This window comes from Diabrotica undecimpunctata, chromosome 1 (genome assembly GCF_040954645.1).
Source record: "Diabrotica undecimpunctata isolate CICGRU chromosome 1, icDiaUnde3, whole genome shotgun sequence".
Taxonomy (NCBI): Eukaryota; Metazoa; Arthropoda; class Insecta; order Coleoptera; family Chrysomelidae; genus Diabrotica; species Diabrotica undecimpunctata.
Window position 1 is genome coordinate 122,364,503 of NC_092803.1, and position 16,732 is coordinate 122,381,234.

General features: G+C 33.9%; 1 protein-coding gene across 1 annotated transcript; it reads left to right on the forward strand.

Moving 5' to 3' along the window:
* Window positions 1-703: 703 nt before the first annotated feature.
* Window positions 704-14,802, forward strand: LOC140431352 (uncharacterized). Its single transcript, XM_072519291.1, has 4 exons — window positions 704-780; window positions 6,738-6,841; window positions 12,110-12,383; window positions 14,484-14,802. The coding sequence occupies exons 1-4, from the start codon at window positions 717-719 to the stop codon at window positions 14,753-14,755; spliced, it is 714 nt and encodes a 237-aa protein (XP_072375392.1). The 5' UTR covers window positions 704-716; the 3' UTR covers window positions 14,756-14,802.
* The last annotated feature ends 1,930 nt before the right edge of the window (window positions 14,803-16,732 follow it).

Consider the following 16,732-nt stretch of genomic DNA (forward strand, 5'->3'; position numbering starts at 1 on the left):
GCCAATCGAAGAGAGCAACATGACCCACTTGACAGTTGACAACTTAGAAAAAGCTGATAGCTTTATCTATTTCGGAGTCAACATCACAAAGAATAACATATACGATAACAAAATAATCATCCTAGCTAATGCGGCATATGTACTCTGCTATGAACCAGATGTGTAAATCACGAGACGTACATAAAAAATGACTAGGATAGGAATCTACAAGACAATAGTAATAATACAATAGTGAGCAATGCTATTGATATAACACTTGGCTATTGACTCGAAAGTCTGTAAACGCATGGTTGAAAGAAAGTCGACTGAAGTGTGGTAGAAATTTCATGTTTTACGACATAATGAGGTCTGAATAAAGGAATTAGAATATTAAGTGAAAATGAAAATCGGAATTTAGATTACGACAGAATATTTAGTAAATAGAAAGTTGAATCAAGAGTTAAGCTCCAACTATTTTTAGAATAAAAATAGTAAAATAAAATATAAAGTTAATAAATGAATAAGATCTAAAGGAATTGAAATAAAATAATTATTTAAAAAAAAAAACAAACATATGAAGTTTACCTATAGATTTTTTTATAGGATTTTAAATAATGATCTAATAATTGTACGACCTTTAACGTTATCTACTTAATCTTAAGATCCGTATTTATTTGCTTTAATCCGATTATTTTATATATAAATACCATGTTATTATAAATGTTATCAAATTTAAAATGAAATTCTTTATTGTTGTCTTCTGTTTCTGCATTCTCAAATGTATAGCTAACAAATATAGTGGTAAGTGATTTTTATTTTTTATGTCGAATAAATATTGTGTATAAATATATAATTGTTGAACATTCATGCCCGTCCAAGTTCTGATATTGCGAAGCTATGACATGCCTTTTCTGCCTACTCCTCTTCGGCCCTCTATCTTCCCGTTAATTATTAATCGCAACAGGTTGTATTTGTCATTTCTCATTATGTGGCCTAGGTACGAGGTCTTTCTTTTCTTTATTTGTTGTTATAAGTTCTAGCTCTCTATTTATGGTGTTTAATACTGTTCGATTTGTAATGTGTTGTGTCCATGATATTCTGAGCATTCTGCGATAAAGCCACATTTCAAAGGCTTCTAGTCGTCTCATGGTATTTAATTTTAATGTCCAGTCTTCAATTCCATACGGAAGGACTAACCAAATGTATTATTTAATAACTCTAATTCGGATGTCTAAGCTTAGTTTTTGGTTATAGATAATTTGCTTCCATTTATTGTACATTATAGCTAGCTTGTTTTTATTTAATAGGATGAAATAGTAAACTTTTGATTTCTTAATATAATCGTATCATTATAATCATCGGTGGTGTGACATACTCGGCGAATGCTAAAGTTTGAACTGATTTTTTTTTTTTTTAATATAAGCCCTATGTTATCTAAGTTAGCGTCTCGGATAATCTTTTCTAAGGCCAAGTTAAAGAGCTGGCATGCCAGCGCATCGCCTTGTCGCAGTCCTCTATTTGTTTCAAAGGGAGCTGATGAGACGTTCTAAATGTTTACTACGGATAACTTTAGGAACTTTGGGACATTTTTTAGGAATTCTGCGCAAAATGAAAATTTGGTTAATGATCAAATGTTTGGCCTGAAACCAGCCTGATATTCCGATAGATAGACTTCTTTGTATAACTTCAATCTCTCATACAAGATGTTGGTATTATCAGGCAATATTCAGAGGGGTTATTCTTCGGTAGTTATCTAATTCTAGTTTGTTTCCATCTTTATCCAAATACTACTCCTATGCTCCAGTTCTCTGAAAATTCTTCATCTGCCCAGATCTTATAAACTATTTCTAGTTATCCGTTCACAGATCACAATATTTTGGTAGGAAAAGTAAGACAGATTGAAAAGAGTTACAAAGATTAATAAGCAAACAGTTACTACTGATAGAGAAAAGATGTCAAATGATACCATTAAACAAGAAATAATCAGTGTATTAGAACAAAAAATTAAGTTGAAATCAAGAAAAAGTGAAAGATTGAGGAAAACTGTACGAGAATTAAAGATATATTACAGACCGTTCAAGAAACAAAATTAAGTGCAGTAAAAACAAGGGTAGATGACAGAAGGTATACACTGAGACTCATGGACCAAACAAGAGAAGTCAGAAATAAAGATAAAAGCGAATACAAGAGGATTCACGCAATAATCAGGCAAAAAATAAGATGTAAAAACACAATTTTATAGTTAATGTAATGAATCAAACACTATGACAAGAAACAAACGGAAACAACTATCCCAAAGTTTGCCACAGTACTAAAGAAACATTGTGCAAAGACATGCAGTGATTATGGGACAATAACTCTGATGAGTTACGTTTTGAGAATTTTCCTGCGAGTAATACATGGCAGAATATACATGATATTAGAGGAGAGAGTTAGCAATACTCATTTCGGATTTAGAAGTGGTTTGGATACGAGAGAAACCTTGTTCAGTATACAAGTTCTGATCTATATATGCAGAGATATAATCATCACGTATACATCTGTGCAATCGATTTTGAAATAGCTTTTGACAATAAAATTAAATTAAATTAGAAATAAATCGCGAAAGTGGAAATCCGAAGAATTGTATTGACGAAACCTTTACTGTTTATGAGTAATAAAAACCAATTCGCCAAGGATTTTTGCTTAGAACGGGGAGATATGTTGTAGAATGCAAATTTTAGATTCTCCATATCTCTCTTTACATCTTTTAACATCGTCTGTTTTGACTTGAAATTCTTAGAAGGTACAGATTAAAGCAAAAATCTGAATTTTGGTTTCGTCAATAGAAATCTTCGGATTTCTACCTACGAGATTTATTATCAGATGTCGCTATAGCTTCCATACTGAAGTCGTTTTATTGTTGCTTCTTTTCGACGGAAAAGTTTGTTTTCACTTTCAGAGCTTCTGTAACAGTCGCTCTGATGAGTCCTGTTAGGATAAAATACGTATAAGCGAATATACAGAGGCACTACACGTGAAATTAAATCTTAACTGTCTTTCTTTTAAATTAGAAATATTGAAAACAGCTGGATTGGACAAGAAAAATTTACAAATAATTACAAATCTATACTGGCATCAAGTGACAAGAATAAAAGTTAAACAAGAACTATCAGATGAAATAAATATAAAAAGAGGAGTGAGACAAAACTGTAAACTATTGCCTTTACTCTTTAACTTGCATTCAGAAGAAACATTTAAGCCCTAATGGAGACAACAGAAGGTATTATTGTGAATGGTGTAACCGTAAACAATATTAGATATGCCGACGATACCTTAGTGCTGGCTAATTGCGAAGAAGACCTTCAAAATCTAATTAACCTGTAATCAGTAAAGCAAAGCAAACCTGTAATCAGTATGGATTAAAACTCAACATTAAGAAAACTAAATATATGATACAACGTTTGAATGACATATTGCTATATCTCTTCAGTGCTACTGTATGGAGTAGAAGCGTGGAGTCTAAGTGAGACGACGTTTATAAACATTGCGAACCTTTGAGATATGGGTATACAGATGATTACTAAGAATAAGTTGGGTCGACAGAGTTAGAAATGAGAAGGTCCTTAGATACCTGAACTAAACAACACAACTGGTCAATATAATAAAGACCCTGAAAAATATGAACTTTTACATCTGATTGTTCCGGAAAAGATCCAAGGTAAACGTGGTCCTGGTAGAAGAAGAACATCATGGCTGAAAAATATAAGACAATGGTATGGAAAAATCAACTACATCAATATTTAGAGCTGCTGTCAATAAAGTCACGATAGCGATTATGGTAGCCAGCATGATATCCAACGATCGATAGCGGTCATGAAACTAGAAAAAGAAGTTTAATGTTGTCCTCCGTGTTTTAAAAATTCTATTGGGATATCATCACTGCCTGGGATTTGTTGTTTTATAGATTTTGTATGACCATTTTTATTTCATCTACTGTGGAGGTCTCCATAAATTCCTTGTTTGGATCTCTAGTTCTATATTGTTAGCAGGTTCACCTTACAGCAATTCTCAGAAGTAATCTGTTTATCTCATAAGAAAATGTTCTCTGCTGGAAATAAATATATCATCCCTAGAGATGCATAAATTAGTTATTGATTCAAACATTGTCTTATAATGTTTATCTAGTCATTGAAAGTTCGTGTTTCTTCTTAGCTGATATTTACGTCAGTTTGTGATATTTGTGTATGTTTTCTGTGCAAGAGTTTTTCCTTTTTCTCCATTATTTTCATAAATTCTTCGTCAAATCATGTTTCTTGCTGAATTTCGGGATCTACCTAATGTGTTTTCGGCTGCAAATTTTAGAGCTTCTTTCCGGTTATTCCATATTTCTGTACTTTATTGATCGACTGTCTTGGTTTGGAGTTTTTCTTATATAAGAATGACAGTTTCAGTAACTTCTCGTTTTTAAATATATGTAAATTGTATTGTGTTTGATTGATATAATTTTTAGTCCTTCCATCTAATGATATCCAGATGGTTTATAAATATTCATCATCATCAGCCCATAGTCGTCCACTGCTGAACATAGGCCTCCTCGAAAAACCTCCATTCAGATAATAATAATATATTCATATAATTATTATCTATAATCCCCAGATTTAGCCATACGGCTCACACTCCCTCTAAGGGGAAAATTCACTCGTCCCAGATACCTACGGTATCAAAAGCATTGAGCTCTGGTGGGACTTTTTCCGTGTTATCGAGCCCTAGGTGACTTGGTATGCTGGAGTATCTCCCAAAAATTTTCGTACACATCTGGACGTTGAGAGAAGTACAGCTTTCTGCATGGTCTTGTAGAGATGTTCAATTCAAACCTAGCTTTCTTATGTTTTCTAGGAGGTTCTTCGGAATGACTCCAGTAGTAGAGAGAATAATAGGTATTGTCTGGGTACTTTCCATTCTCCACTGTCTTCGTATTTGAATTTCCAGATCCCTGTACTTCGATCTTTTCGTTTTGTTTAACAGGAAGATTATTGTTGTTGGGTATCGCCACATCAATTAGTGTTGTTTGTCTCTTTACTTTATTAACTAGTATGAGATCTGGTCTATTATGTGCCACTATTTGGTCTGTGAGCACAGTGCGGTCCCAGTATAGCTTGCAGTTATCATTATCTAGTATACTTTCAGGAACGTATTGATAATATGGGAGATGGTTTGATTGGAGAAGTCCCAGTTTGATGGCTATCTTTTGGTGAAGGATCTTCCCTACTGAGTCGTGCCGTTCCTTATATTCAGTTGCAGCAGATGCCTGGCAGCCCCCGGTAAGGTGTTGGATGGTTTATTGAGCTTGACACCCATATCGGCATTTGTCATTTTGGACCTGAGGGTCTTTGACGATATATTTCAGGTAATTTTTAGTTGGTATAACCTGATCCTGAATGGCGAGTAATGAACCCTCTGTTTCAGGGAACAACTTTCCTGATGTCAGCCAATAGTTCGACGCTTTATTGCCGACGTGGTCTTGACTGCGCATTTTTTCGTTCTTAGTAAGCTGGTTTATGCGCACTTCTGGTTCCCTCAGTTTTATCGGTGTTGTATCATCTACTGCACAAATCGCGCGATGTAGAGTAGATGTCTCAGCCTGCACCTGAAAATAAGTTCTTAAATTAGTAATGTGTTTTTCTAGTTGCTCACTTATATCCTTAAGTCCTCGTCCTCCTAAATACCTTGGTAATGTCGTTCTTTCTACTGCACTTCGAGGATGGTGTTTTTGTGCCTTTGTGAGGTGTGTTCGTATTTTTCGCTGAAGATTTTCTGTATCCGTTTTTTGTCCACTTAACAATACCAAATGAGTAGCTAAGCGCGGAACATGCATAGGTGTTTAGTGCCTTAAACAAATTTTTACTATTAAGGTGTGAACGAAGCAGCTGTTTTACCCTTCGTATAAACTCATTAGTTATCTCAGTTTTCATTTGCTTATGGTCAATCTTCCGCGTTTGCTTTATTCCGAGGTATTTATACATATCATTTTCACCCATGGCCTCGATGTTCTGGCCGTTTTGCATATCGAATCCACCGGACTGAGCCTTTCCTTTGATTATATTTAAGACACGGCACTTGCCAAGACCGAAGTGCATACTAATGTCATTAGAGAAATGTTCCACTGTTTTCAGCACCTGATCCAGGTGGCATCAAGTAGAAGCCAATAGTTTTAAATCATCCATATACAATAGATGATTAAGCTTTGCCACAACAGTAGTGTTATTTTTGATGCTAAAACCTGTGTCAGTTGAGTTCAGTAGCTGGGATAGGGGATTCATCGCTAGACAAAACCACAATATGAATATTATTATTATAGATAATAATAATATTCATTATTATTATCTATAATAATGAATATTATTGTGATTAAAACATGGATTTTCCACTACCATGTTTTTGGCGATTTCCATACTAATTAATCATAATATATCGTCAATAGTTACATAGTAAAGGTTGGGTTTACCAACATAATCTTGGTTGCATGTCTTTTTTCTAATTTGTGAGTTCATTTCCCCAATAATTATTTTAAAATCATTTTTGTGCAGCTATTTTGTGCTCTTTCTAGGTCTTTATCATAGAATTGGTTTTTCATCTCACTGTCTTCCTCGGTGGACGTATGGATGTTGATTAGGCAGAGCTTAAAAAAATGTCAGTCATTTCTTAGCTGCTATTGGATAGTATACAAATTTGTAAGTTTAATTATAAGTCATAAATATACAAATTTAATTTTTTAGACGATTTGCCTGAATCGTTCGATTGGAGAGATGAAGGAGCTGTATTAGGTACTCCAACAGTGCCAGGAATATTTTGTGCTAAATCTGATTGGGCATATGCAATTGTAAGTTGGTATATTTATTGATAGTTTAGTTGCAGAATAAATAACAATTGTTTTATTATTCTGTGGTTTAGTAAAGAAAGTAAGACTATTGTCTTACTAATAGTTAAGATCATTTTTAGTGTTGATGAAATGGTAAATATGATCTGGATATTAGAGGAATGTACAAAAGTATAGAGGAAGTGCCGGTGAAGTTAGCTACAAATGAACCGTCAAATTTGCGTTGCGGTATTGCCATGTCCTTATTATGTATACGTTTTATGCCTCAAATATGCTTTGAAACAGTACATTTTTTCATTTGTATTATATTATTTTATGGAATCGGGTATTTTTTTAAATTTATATAAAACACGAACGAATGAATATTTGTTTCTTTTGATATTAGCTGCAGTTAGTTATTAGAAAAAAATGTTATAATTGGCCTTTGGTAGATTAGCAAATAAACTTGGCAATACTTTCAAAACACTAGTTGCCAGATTGCAACAGATGTTCAGAAGGTTTCAATTTTATGACTATTTTCTTATAATTTTGGGATGAAATGGTACCTGAATACCTTAAAAACATAAGAATTTAAAAGCTTAAAAAATTAATTTAAATTATAATAAATTAAATTTAAATTAATTAAACTTCTTTTAAAAACTTAAAAAGAATGTTTAGTAAAATTAATTAATATTATATCGCATGCTTTTTCGTGATTTATTAAAACGACATGGCAACACTGCCAAGTACAAAACTTTCCCTCATTTGTAGCTAACTTCTCCGGCACTTTCTCTATACTTTTGCCGTTTTGCTGAGGAATGCAATAAAAATGCATTATTATCAATCAATAAGAATTTATCATGAACGGTTTTCTGAGGCCCTGAGGGGCGACAACCTCCAACAGTAAGCTTTGAAAGTTCAGTTTAACCACATTAGTTTAGTTATATATGAAAAACACGAACGAACAAAAAGTACTGACGAGAGAGGAAAACGAAATAAATGTGTTGCTGGCAGTTACTGAAAACCCAAATACAAGTAGATATACAGAGTATTTTCAAAGAAAAATAACCAACTTACTACTCCGTGTAAAGAATTCTTGCAACAAACAGAATGCACCCTTACCGTATTCAATTACACCAAGAATTAATTCAGGGAGATTTTGAAAAGATAATCGTATTTTGTGAATGGACCTTAAGGCCGTATGACACTATGCATTTTCTTGTATCATTTCTTATATCGTTTCTGATATAGAAAGTTATTTATGTTTTCTTGTATCATTTCTTGCACGTACATTTGTGCTCTGTATGGCACTATGCAAGTTCTTTTACCGGAAATTGTATGTGATTCGGCACATGATTGGTCGAAATTTTGACACTTATACAAATAGAACTGCAGTACCTGAGGACCAGAAGCCAGATGCTACTGATTATTTTTTAAAATCCTGTGGTTCAAAAATGAAAGAAATAAAATGTCCCAATATTAAAACTAAATTGGAAACCACAATTTTTGAAGATATTCAACAGGCTGTAATGGAAGACAGAAATAATAAATAATTTGGTTGTAATAATTTATTTGTTTTTTTTTTACAAATTATGTGTTTGAATGGCATGCTCTTGAAATTCTACGCTCTTATTTGGAGATATAAAATAATCTTTAAACTCATCACGAATTTTTAAAGCGGTTATGTATTGTTTTTAGTTATACATCTCCTCCTACTTTCAGTAGTTCCGATGCTATTTGATCCAATCCCTGTGATTTATTGTTTTTAAATTTGGCTACTGCTGTTCTAATCTTGGTTATTATTGGTGGGCACTTTTCTCTGATGTCTGCGCTTGGTCTAATTGTATATCAAAGTTATGCCGCCATTATGACAGAAGTTTTACGTTTTTGCGCACAAATTAGCGCATTTCTTGTACAAGAAACTGCAGCGGACACAAATTCTTGTATCGTTTCTGATATAAGAACTATTCGCTTGTATGACACTATCCATTTTTTGTTATATTAGACACGACATAAGAAATGATACAAGAAAATGCATAGTATCATACGGCCCTTAGATAAAATTAATCAACAGAGAGATTTCTTCTGTAATGACCATTTAGAGATGAAGCTACGTTTCATAAAAATGGTTCTGTTAATAGGCACAGCTTTCACTATTATGCCACAACTAGTCCATACCACATCGTTATACATGGTCAAACTAGATGGTCGCTCAACGTGTAGGGAGGTACTGTTGGTGACCATGTCCTGGATCCACATTTTTTTGAAGAAAATCTAAATAGTGATATATATTTAGATTTTTTAGTAAATCAATTGCCCATATTATTGGAAGACGTTCCACTTCATATACGTGAACAAATGTGGTTTTTGCATAACGGTGCTCTTGTTCACCATAGTGCATTGATTCAAGGTGAATTTGACGATCATTTTCCTGATAGTTGGATTGGAAGAAATGAACTAGTAGCGTGGCTACCCAGATCACCAGGATTTAATAAAATTGACCTCATTTTTTTGGGGTGACTGACGTTGAGAATGAAGTTTATAAAATACCTCCAACAACAAGGGATGCAATAAAAGATAGAATATGAAATGTATTTCGATGTGTGAGTGTACAAATGCTTCGTAATGTAAGTGGCTCATTCAATGGCTGTTTTTAGGCATGCATTAATGTTTTAGGTCATTTTGAACATCTTATGTAATTAAATATTTGTGTTTCTTTTTGTAAAATATCTTAATAAAAAATTCTTTTTTTTTTTCTTTATTGGTTACATTGTTAGGTACATTGATTACCGGATTAATAATCAGTTATGGTGAACTGTCAGTTTTAGAAAATTTAGTCATGGCTTACCTAAAACTTATAAAAATTTAGACACTTTAATAATAATTTGCTTTGAAAAATGAAAATATCTCAAAAATTAATACATTTAGACATACGAAATATTAAATAAAAATTGAAGTATGGTAATTTTACTTTTAAATGATGACATAAAATACCTACTGGGTGTTCTACTTAAAATTACTGAGAAAATAATGTACTTGCGTTTGGACTCCGCCTGTATTCGATATAAAGAAAATTAGCAATATCAATCATTTTTGAAACTTTTGATAATAAAAAAATGTGGCAGCAACAGATCATTCTTATTGTACTTCTTTTTAATTATACAGGAAGTTGCACTTGTTAAGATTTTAAGACTTGTTAACATAATAAAACTTTATACTGTTGTGATAGGAAAGTGAAGATTTCGAATATAAAATAAAATATAGTGTCTTCCATTAAAAAAAAAAACAAAAGTTAGGTCTGCCAACACTATATTATTGAACACCCTGTAATTTTGTAATATCAGCCTCAAAGTTGCCTATCATTTTTGTTATTAACTTTTATTGCTATCTATTATCATATCGGATCTACTGAGCTTTACCACACTAATCAATCACCCTTTATCTAGAGGCGGCCTATATCAATTCCTATTCGCATGTTAAATCTCATCATCCGCTTCCCAAATTAATTCAGTAATTAATAACCTTTTTCCAGATCAGTATGTCTTTGCGACAATGCAAGTATATCCTCAGAACTTGTTTCTTTAAAAGAAGCCCTGGTTTAAACGATCACCATAAAAATAATATCAACAAGAGCATTCACAAATATCTATCTCCAATTCACGAATCAGACACAGACCATACCAAAGTTTTTCTTCCATCTATCAAGAGTGCCACTGGCAAAAAAAGATAAAACTTCGTAAATCAAAAGGACTAAACACAATCATAAAAACAATATTCCAAACGAATATCATAGAACCGGAACCTAATTGTCCAAACCAACTAATTACATCTTTATCAACGTCTGTTTTGCCTTGCAATTCTTAGAAGCCATTTTAGTGTTGCTTCTACTACGACAGGAAAGATTGTTTTCACGTGCATGGCGTTTGTGAATAGCCGCTCCGAAGATTCCTGTTAGGATGAAATTCGTATAAGCGGATATACAGACGCACTATACGTGAAATCAAATATTAACTGTCTTTCCTTGAATATCATAGACTTTATAAAATTTCATGTGCACACTGCCCTTAATAGTCCACAATTACTATTCAATTTCTACTCTCGCCTACCATCTTCTTTAAACAGGTCATAAGATTGTAACGATACTTGCCTGGATGGGAAGTGGGGAATAGAAAGAGAAAAAGGAAAGGTTTAAGTATGTTCACCTTGCAAACCGGTGCTCGGGTGTTTTGAAGGACCCAACGGTGAGTTTTGGGACATGGGTCTATAGATCTGGGATGGAGATATATTTAGAAAAACAATTGGGAATTGAAACGTACCAATGAAAATGACAGAATTTGGTACTAAAAAAAAATGGGAAAAATAAAGGGCGGCACCTATTCCTTTGTCGAGGGACCAGGAAAAGTCGACACTTGACCTATGAGAAGATTGATCTAAGAAAGATTCCAAAAAAATGGCAGATAGGCTAAACCTCTCTAAAAAAAACCAAAATGCATAAATAGTCAAAAAGAAAGAAAAGCAAATATACTTATCTTATATTGTCGCTCTACATTCCTGTCAGATTTAGCTTCTTATCAGTTACCAGAAGAAAGGAAGATTATGAGAGTATTAAACAAATAATTGCTACTAATTAACAGTTTTTATTTCTTAAAAGTTCAGCCAGGTAAAAGTGTTACAAAATGTCAACACATTAGCAAAGTAGACATAAATCAAACAAGGCAAATAACAAAAAACAAAAATGTAAATTTAGACAAATCAGGTATTAAACAAATATTTCTAAAATTACATGGAATACCTTTATAATTGTTATGGCAAAATAAGCCTACGAAGACCCTAGTATGGTAAATCTAATAAAATTAGTAGACTGAGATGGATAGCTCATTTGTAGTGCATGAAACATTTTGAACCAACAAGAATAATAACTCACAATAAATGTTGGGAAAGCGACCCAAGGGGCGGCCAAAAAAGCGATATATGGACCAAGTACAGAAGAATTTCAGAGAACTTGAAACTACAAACTGAAGAATGAAAGCCAGAAATAGGAATGAATCGAGAGGATTAATTAAACAGGCCAAGGCCGAATCTGGGCTGTAGAGCCGATGATGATGATGAATGGGCTAATAAACATTCTCTTACCTCACAACTGTTTATCTTCGACTATTTTGTTTTTGTGGTAGCATATCACTACCTCATAATTGGTATTAAATTTAATCATTATTTCATTTAATCTTTTACAATTATCATAGTCCGTTTAATCAACTCCCTATCGTACCCATAACTGATTTCTTTTTTCAGGCAAACGCAGTAGAAACTCAACTTTTTTTAGCAAATGGAACTTTAGAATCTTTCAGTCCTCAATATATATTAGATTGCTGTTCATTCTCTGATGGTTGCAACAACGGTCCATCTATAGAAACAGCATACGCATGTTTGGAACGAAATGGAGGGGTTAATTCGCAATACTCATATTTCGATGGAATGCAAAGACCTTGTTTCGGAGGGGCGAATTTACCAATACAGTTCGAAATATGGAATAAAATTAGCGAAGAAGAACTTAAAAGGCTTTTAGGTAATTGTTTGTGTAAATTGTAATTTAATGAGTTCCTGCTCATAAGTGTTTTCATATGTATGATTCATAAATCTTTTGGCTTACACTTTCTTGAGTATGCTGTTTTAAAACTGATAATACTGTTAAAGGGTCTGATAAGGGACGTCCTATAGACATATAGGATAGGTGTGAATAATATATAACTTAAACATCCGTCGATCAACTGAGAATATAGCACAGCTGCAGCCATGTCATTACTATTGATAATACATAACCCATACACACACTCAGAAAAACAAATACATAGAACACACACCCACACACACTTTTTTTTCTACACCATGGTCAGTGGTACATCACAGACAGTTGCACCACAACAAGCTAATCTTACGGTCAGATTTGTTCTGCAACTATTGCACTTCCTTATCCCGAGATGTAACACAATCGTACTTAGGAGTTGCATGGTGCAGGGTAAAAGTGTAAAAAAAAACAGAACATGAGACAGTTAAAAAAAAACACCTATCTAAGAGTATGAAGAAAGAGTAAAAATGATTGTTGGAATATGTAGCACAGCAAATCCATATAAAACCAAGGTCGAGGTACCAGCAAAACCTCGAGAGAATACCCTTATTTGCCCCCGTGAAAAAGAGTCGCTAAAAAACTAAGGAACTCTAACCGACAGACTAGGTCATATAACAATGCCACAAAAGTATTCAGGATGGCGGTGGCATAACTACACCATCCTGATATTCAACTAGATCAGGCTCAAACAGATCTTATCATCAACAAACTGCAACGAGCAGTGGAGAGGCTCCTATCGGAAATCAAAATCAACTTCTGCAGTTCCGTAAAACAACCTTTAGCGCAAGGACATTGTGCGTAAACTATGCTAACGATTATGCAAAAAAATTGACTACTGATGTGGTGAGGACTATGTAGAGTCTGTGGAAAGGGGTAAACTTAAATGCAATCGATTAATGATGAATAAATTATCAATTTCTAAGGAAACAAAATCAAGACGGAAGACTGGTTGTTGAAAAATCGGAAGATCGGGGAGGACACACAAAGCCTGGTCTACGGCAAATTGAATGGCACAGTCAGAGATAACGATCTGACTATATTTACAAAATTAACTTCAAATGTAGGGCTTAACATGAGCACTGAGAAGTTCCAAATGATCCAAAAAAATATATAAAAAAATAGGAAATAAGTATTACATCACAAGCACATTTAAAGCAACCAATACACTGAGATTTATTCTATCCAAAACCAAAAATAACAACACACAAGCGAGATCAAAGAACTGTATCTATAAAATACCCTGTGAATGCAAGCATTTTTACGTGGAGAAAACCGCAATATCACGTGTCAGGATAAACGATCATGCAACATACACCAAAAAGAGAGACCGACAAATTACATATATGCAAACATGTCTGAGACAATGAGCACAGAAGAAAAATAAAAAAAAGCTCTCATCTTACTTAATGAAGAAAAATGTCTAGCAAACCCATGCATCAGCAGAATCTTGCAGGCTCTGGTTGCCAATACTAAAAAAAGACGTCACTAACAAGAATATTCCAACATTAATGAATTAAAACAAAATCAGAGACATATCATTTACAATTATTCAGAATTTACATACATACAACATACAATACATAGGCATATAATACATAAACATATAATACACAAACACACAAAATAATTAGAATTTAATATCATCCCGAGGGTACAAACACCACCCTCAGAATTTTTAACTAAAAGCATGTCTATTTGCATACAAGCTTACAAGATAGGGACCAAGTAAATCACCTGTCAAATTTGGTAAACAAAATCGCCAAAACCACTATAGGTTATAACAATAAGTCCCTAATTTAAAATAATTTTTTTAAGCGATTCTCGGAGTGTAAAGCTAAAGCGAATCGTCAAATAGTTATAACTGTAATTTTCATTGAAACAAATTGTAGTTTAATCTCATATAAACATAATATTTAACATGTAACTATGTCCCTTATGAAACTGTGTAATCTACTTACCTCTATCATTGTTACTTTTTCTATTACTTTACACCATATTTTACTTTTTTTATATTGTTTATTATGCTTCTGTATATTTTAGTCACAAGAGGTATTCTCAATGTAATGATAAACGGTGCAAATCTTCGTAGTTACACAGGAGGAATATGGTTGTCTGACGATTGTAATAAAAGTAATCCCGACCCTTGGACCGTAAACTTAATAGGATATGGCAGAGAAAATGATACCGACTATTGGATTCTTAAAAACTGGGTTGACAGTTCATGGGGAGAGGGCGGATTTTTTAGATTAATTAGAAATCAAAATGCTTGTGGTATTACTGATAAAGTTTTAGTACCAATGGTTGTAGTATAGCCTATTTATTTTTTTGTAAAGTATCCTAATAAAAATATGGATAGATATACAGTTTTATTGTTTTAACAATAAATATTTTTTTTATTCTCCCACTCAGTAAATTTTCAAATTCAGTGAATAAACCTATATTGGTAAGTTTAAGATTCAATATACGAGTAAATCTATGAAATATTGAAGCCAATCTGAGAAGACGTACAAGTTATGTGAACATAGTAAAATAATAATTTGTTGTCGATTTAGATTGACATTCAAACTATAAAAGTTCTTACATATGTACTAGCTACTTACTCCGAGTCTTTACAAGTCATGTGGGTTTGGGTCTAACTAATTAGCTTCCTTCCCAGTACTTAGCCAGAGTAAATCGTTGATTGATGAAACTTTTTTGATTGTCTGTGAAGTTTGGAAAATCGCTGTTATCAAACTTTGTGTTATGATCAATCAAATTGTTCCAGATATCTGTTATCAAACTTTGTGTTTTCACTGTAAGAAGAAGCCCTTCTTTTCATAGTTACAAATGCATAGCCTATATCCTCTAAACTCCGTTGTTGTTGTATTTCTATACCGGCCTCGGTTGTTTTTCCGCACCTTAATATCTTGTATCTCAAGATATATAGATATTGAAATGAAAAAATAAAAACAGAATGTGAAACTTTCTATGATCAACTTCAGGAAACTTTTGAAAACCTCTCATCAGAAGATCAAATAATGATGTTAGCAGATGTTTAGATAGAGAGATCTGAACATTATAACCGTGCTTAAGCTTACGCTTCTTCAAGGAGTGGCTGTTCCCTTTTTTGCGGGAGTGTTTGTTCCCTTTTTTGCGGGCGTGTTTGAGGGGGGTGAGCAACTTTACTTGCGTGTGAGTAGTTGTTTCGGTGATATGCTGTTATAGAGCGAAGGCTTTGATAGTGCTAGTGTAGAAAATGTGCGTAATGAGGGAGAATTTAAACTAGCCATCCAAGCCATGAGCGGAATGGCTCTGAATCAGCGTTTTTGGTGTGCAGTTATTTTATCTGCGATATTTGAGGAAGTTGTGTCAAGGATGTCTTAATACTCATCAGGAAGTTCGTTACCAGCAAAGTGTAGAAGCTTGACTTGAGTGAATGGAACTTTTATTTGGCAAGGAGTCCTTGGAGTTTGCTTAGCTCTGTTGTTGCAGCTAGCTATTGTGAGGAAGACGTATCTTTTGCTAAGGTAGCGGACTCTGTTCTTTGTTGATGGTAGATTCGCAATTTGGTGAATTATTGCTGACGGTTCATCTGCACTTTTCCTTGTGCATTTTCTGAGGATTTTCATTTCTGTTGCCACAATGGCGTTGGTTTGGCGATTGTTTAGTGACGCGTAGGCACACGCCTTGTATTCGATGGTTAGCCTGATGAAAATCTTGTAGGTGTACAACACGATAATCTTTCTGTAGGGTCTCAGAGATTTCGAGGTATTTTCTTGTTTTCCAGACAGCGCGCTTATGAGTTTAGCTCTTTTTCCTAACCTGTCTATGTTTTTAATGTCATTGTCCTAGTTGAGAGTCCTGATAAAATGAAGATTTTCTCCTAGGAGGGTTATCTCCAGCATCGCGGCTGCGAGGGGATTTGAATAAAATTATTTGCATTTTGGAAGGGTTGAGTGTGACTCTCCAGTTGTTGCACCACATGACAATTCTGTTAAATTGGTTTTGTGCTCTTTCGAATACAGACGCATGTCTCGCGTCCCATCGTATGTTCCTACAGAGAGGAGTGCAGTATCGTAGTATCGCAAATAGTAGTATTGACTTTTATCTGGTTAAGGGGTGGGAGATGTTACTGTTACAGACTGTGTATAATATTGGTGCTAGAATTGAGCCCTGGGGGACTCCAGCTTGTGGAGTGTGAAACGACTTTGACACGGTTTGTCCGATTAGAGAGAAGGAATGTACTATTTTACGAAGGGAGTATACTCACTTTTAATTAATGTTATAGCTGCTCAGTCAATTTGTTATTA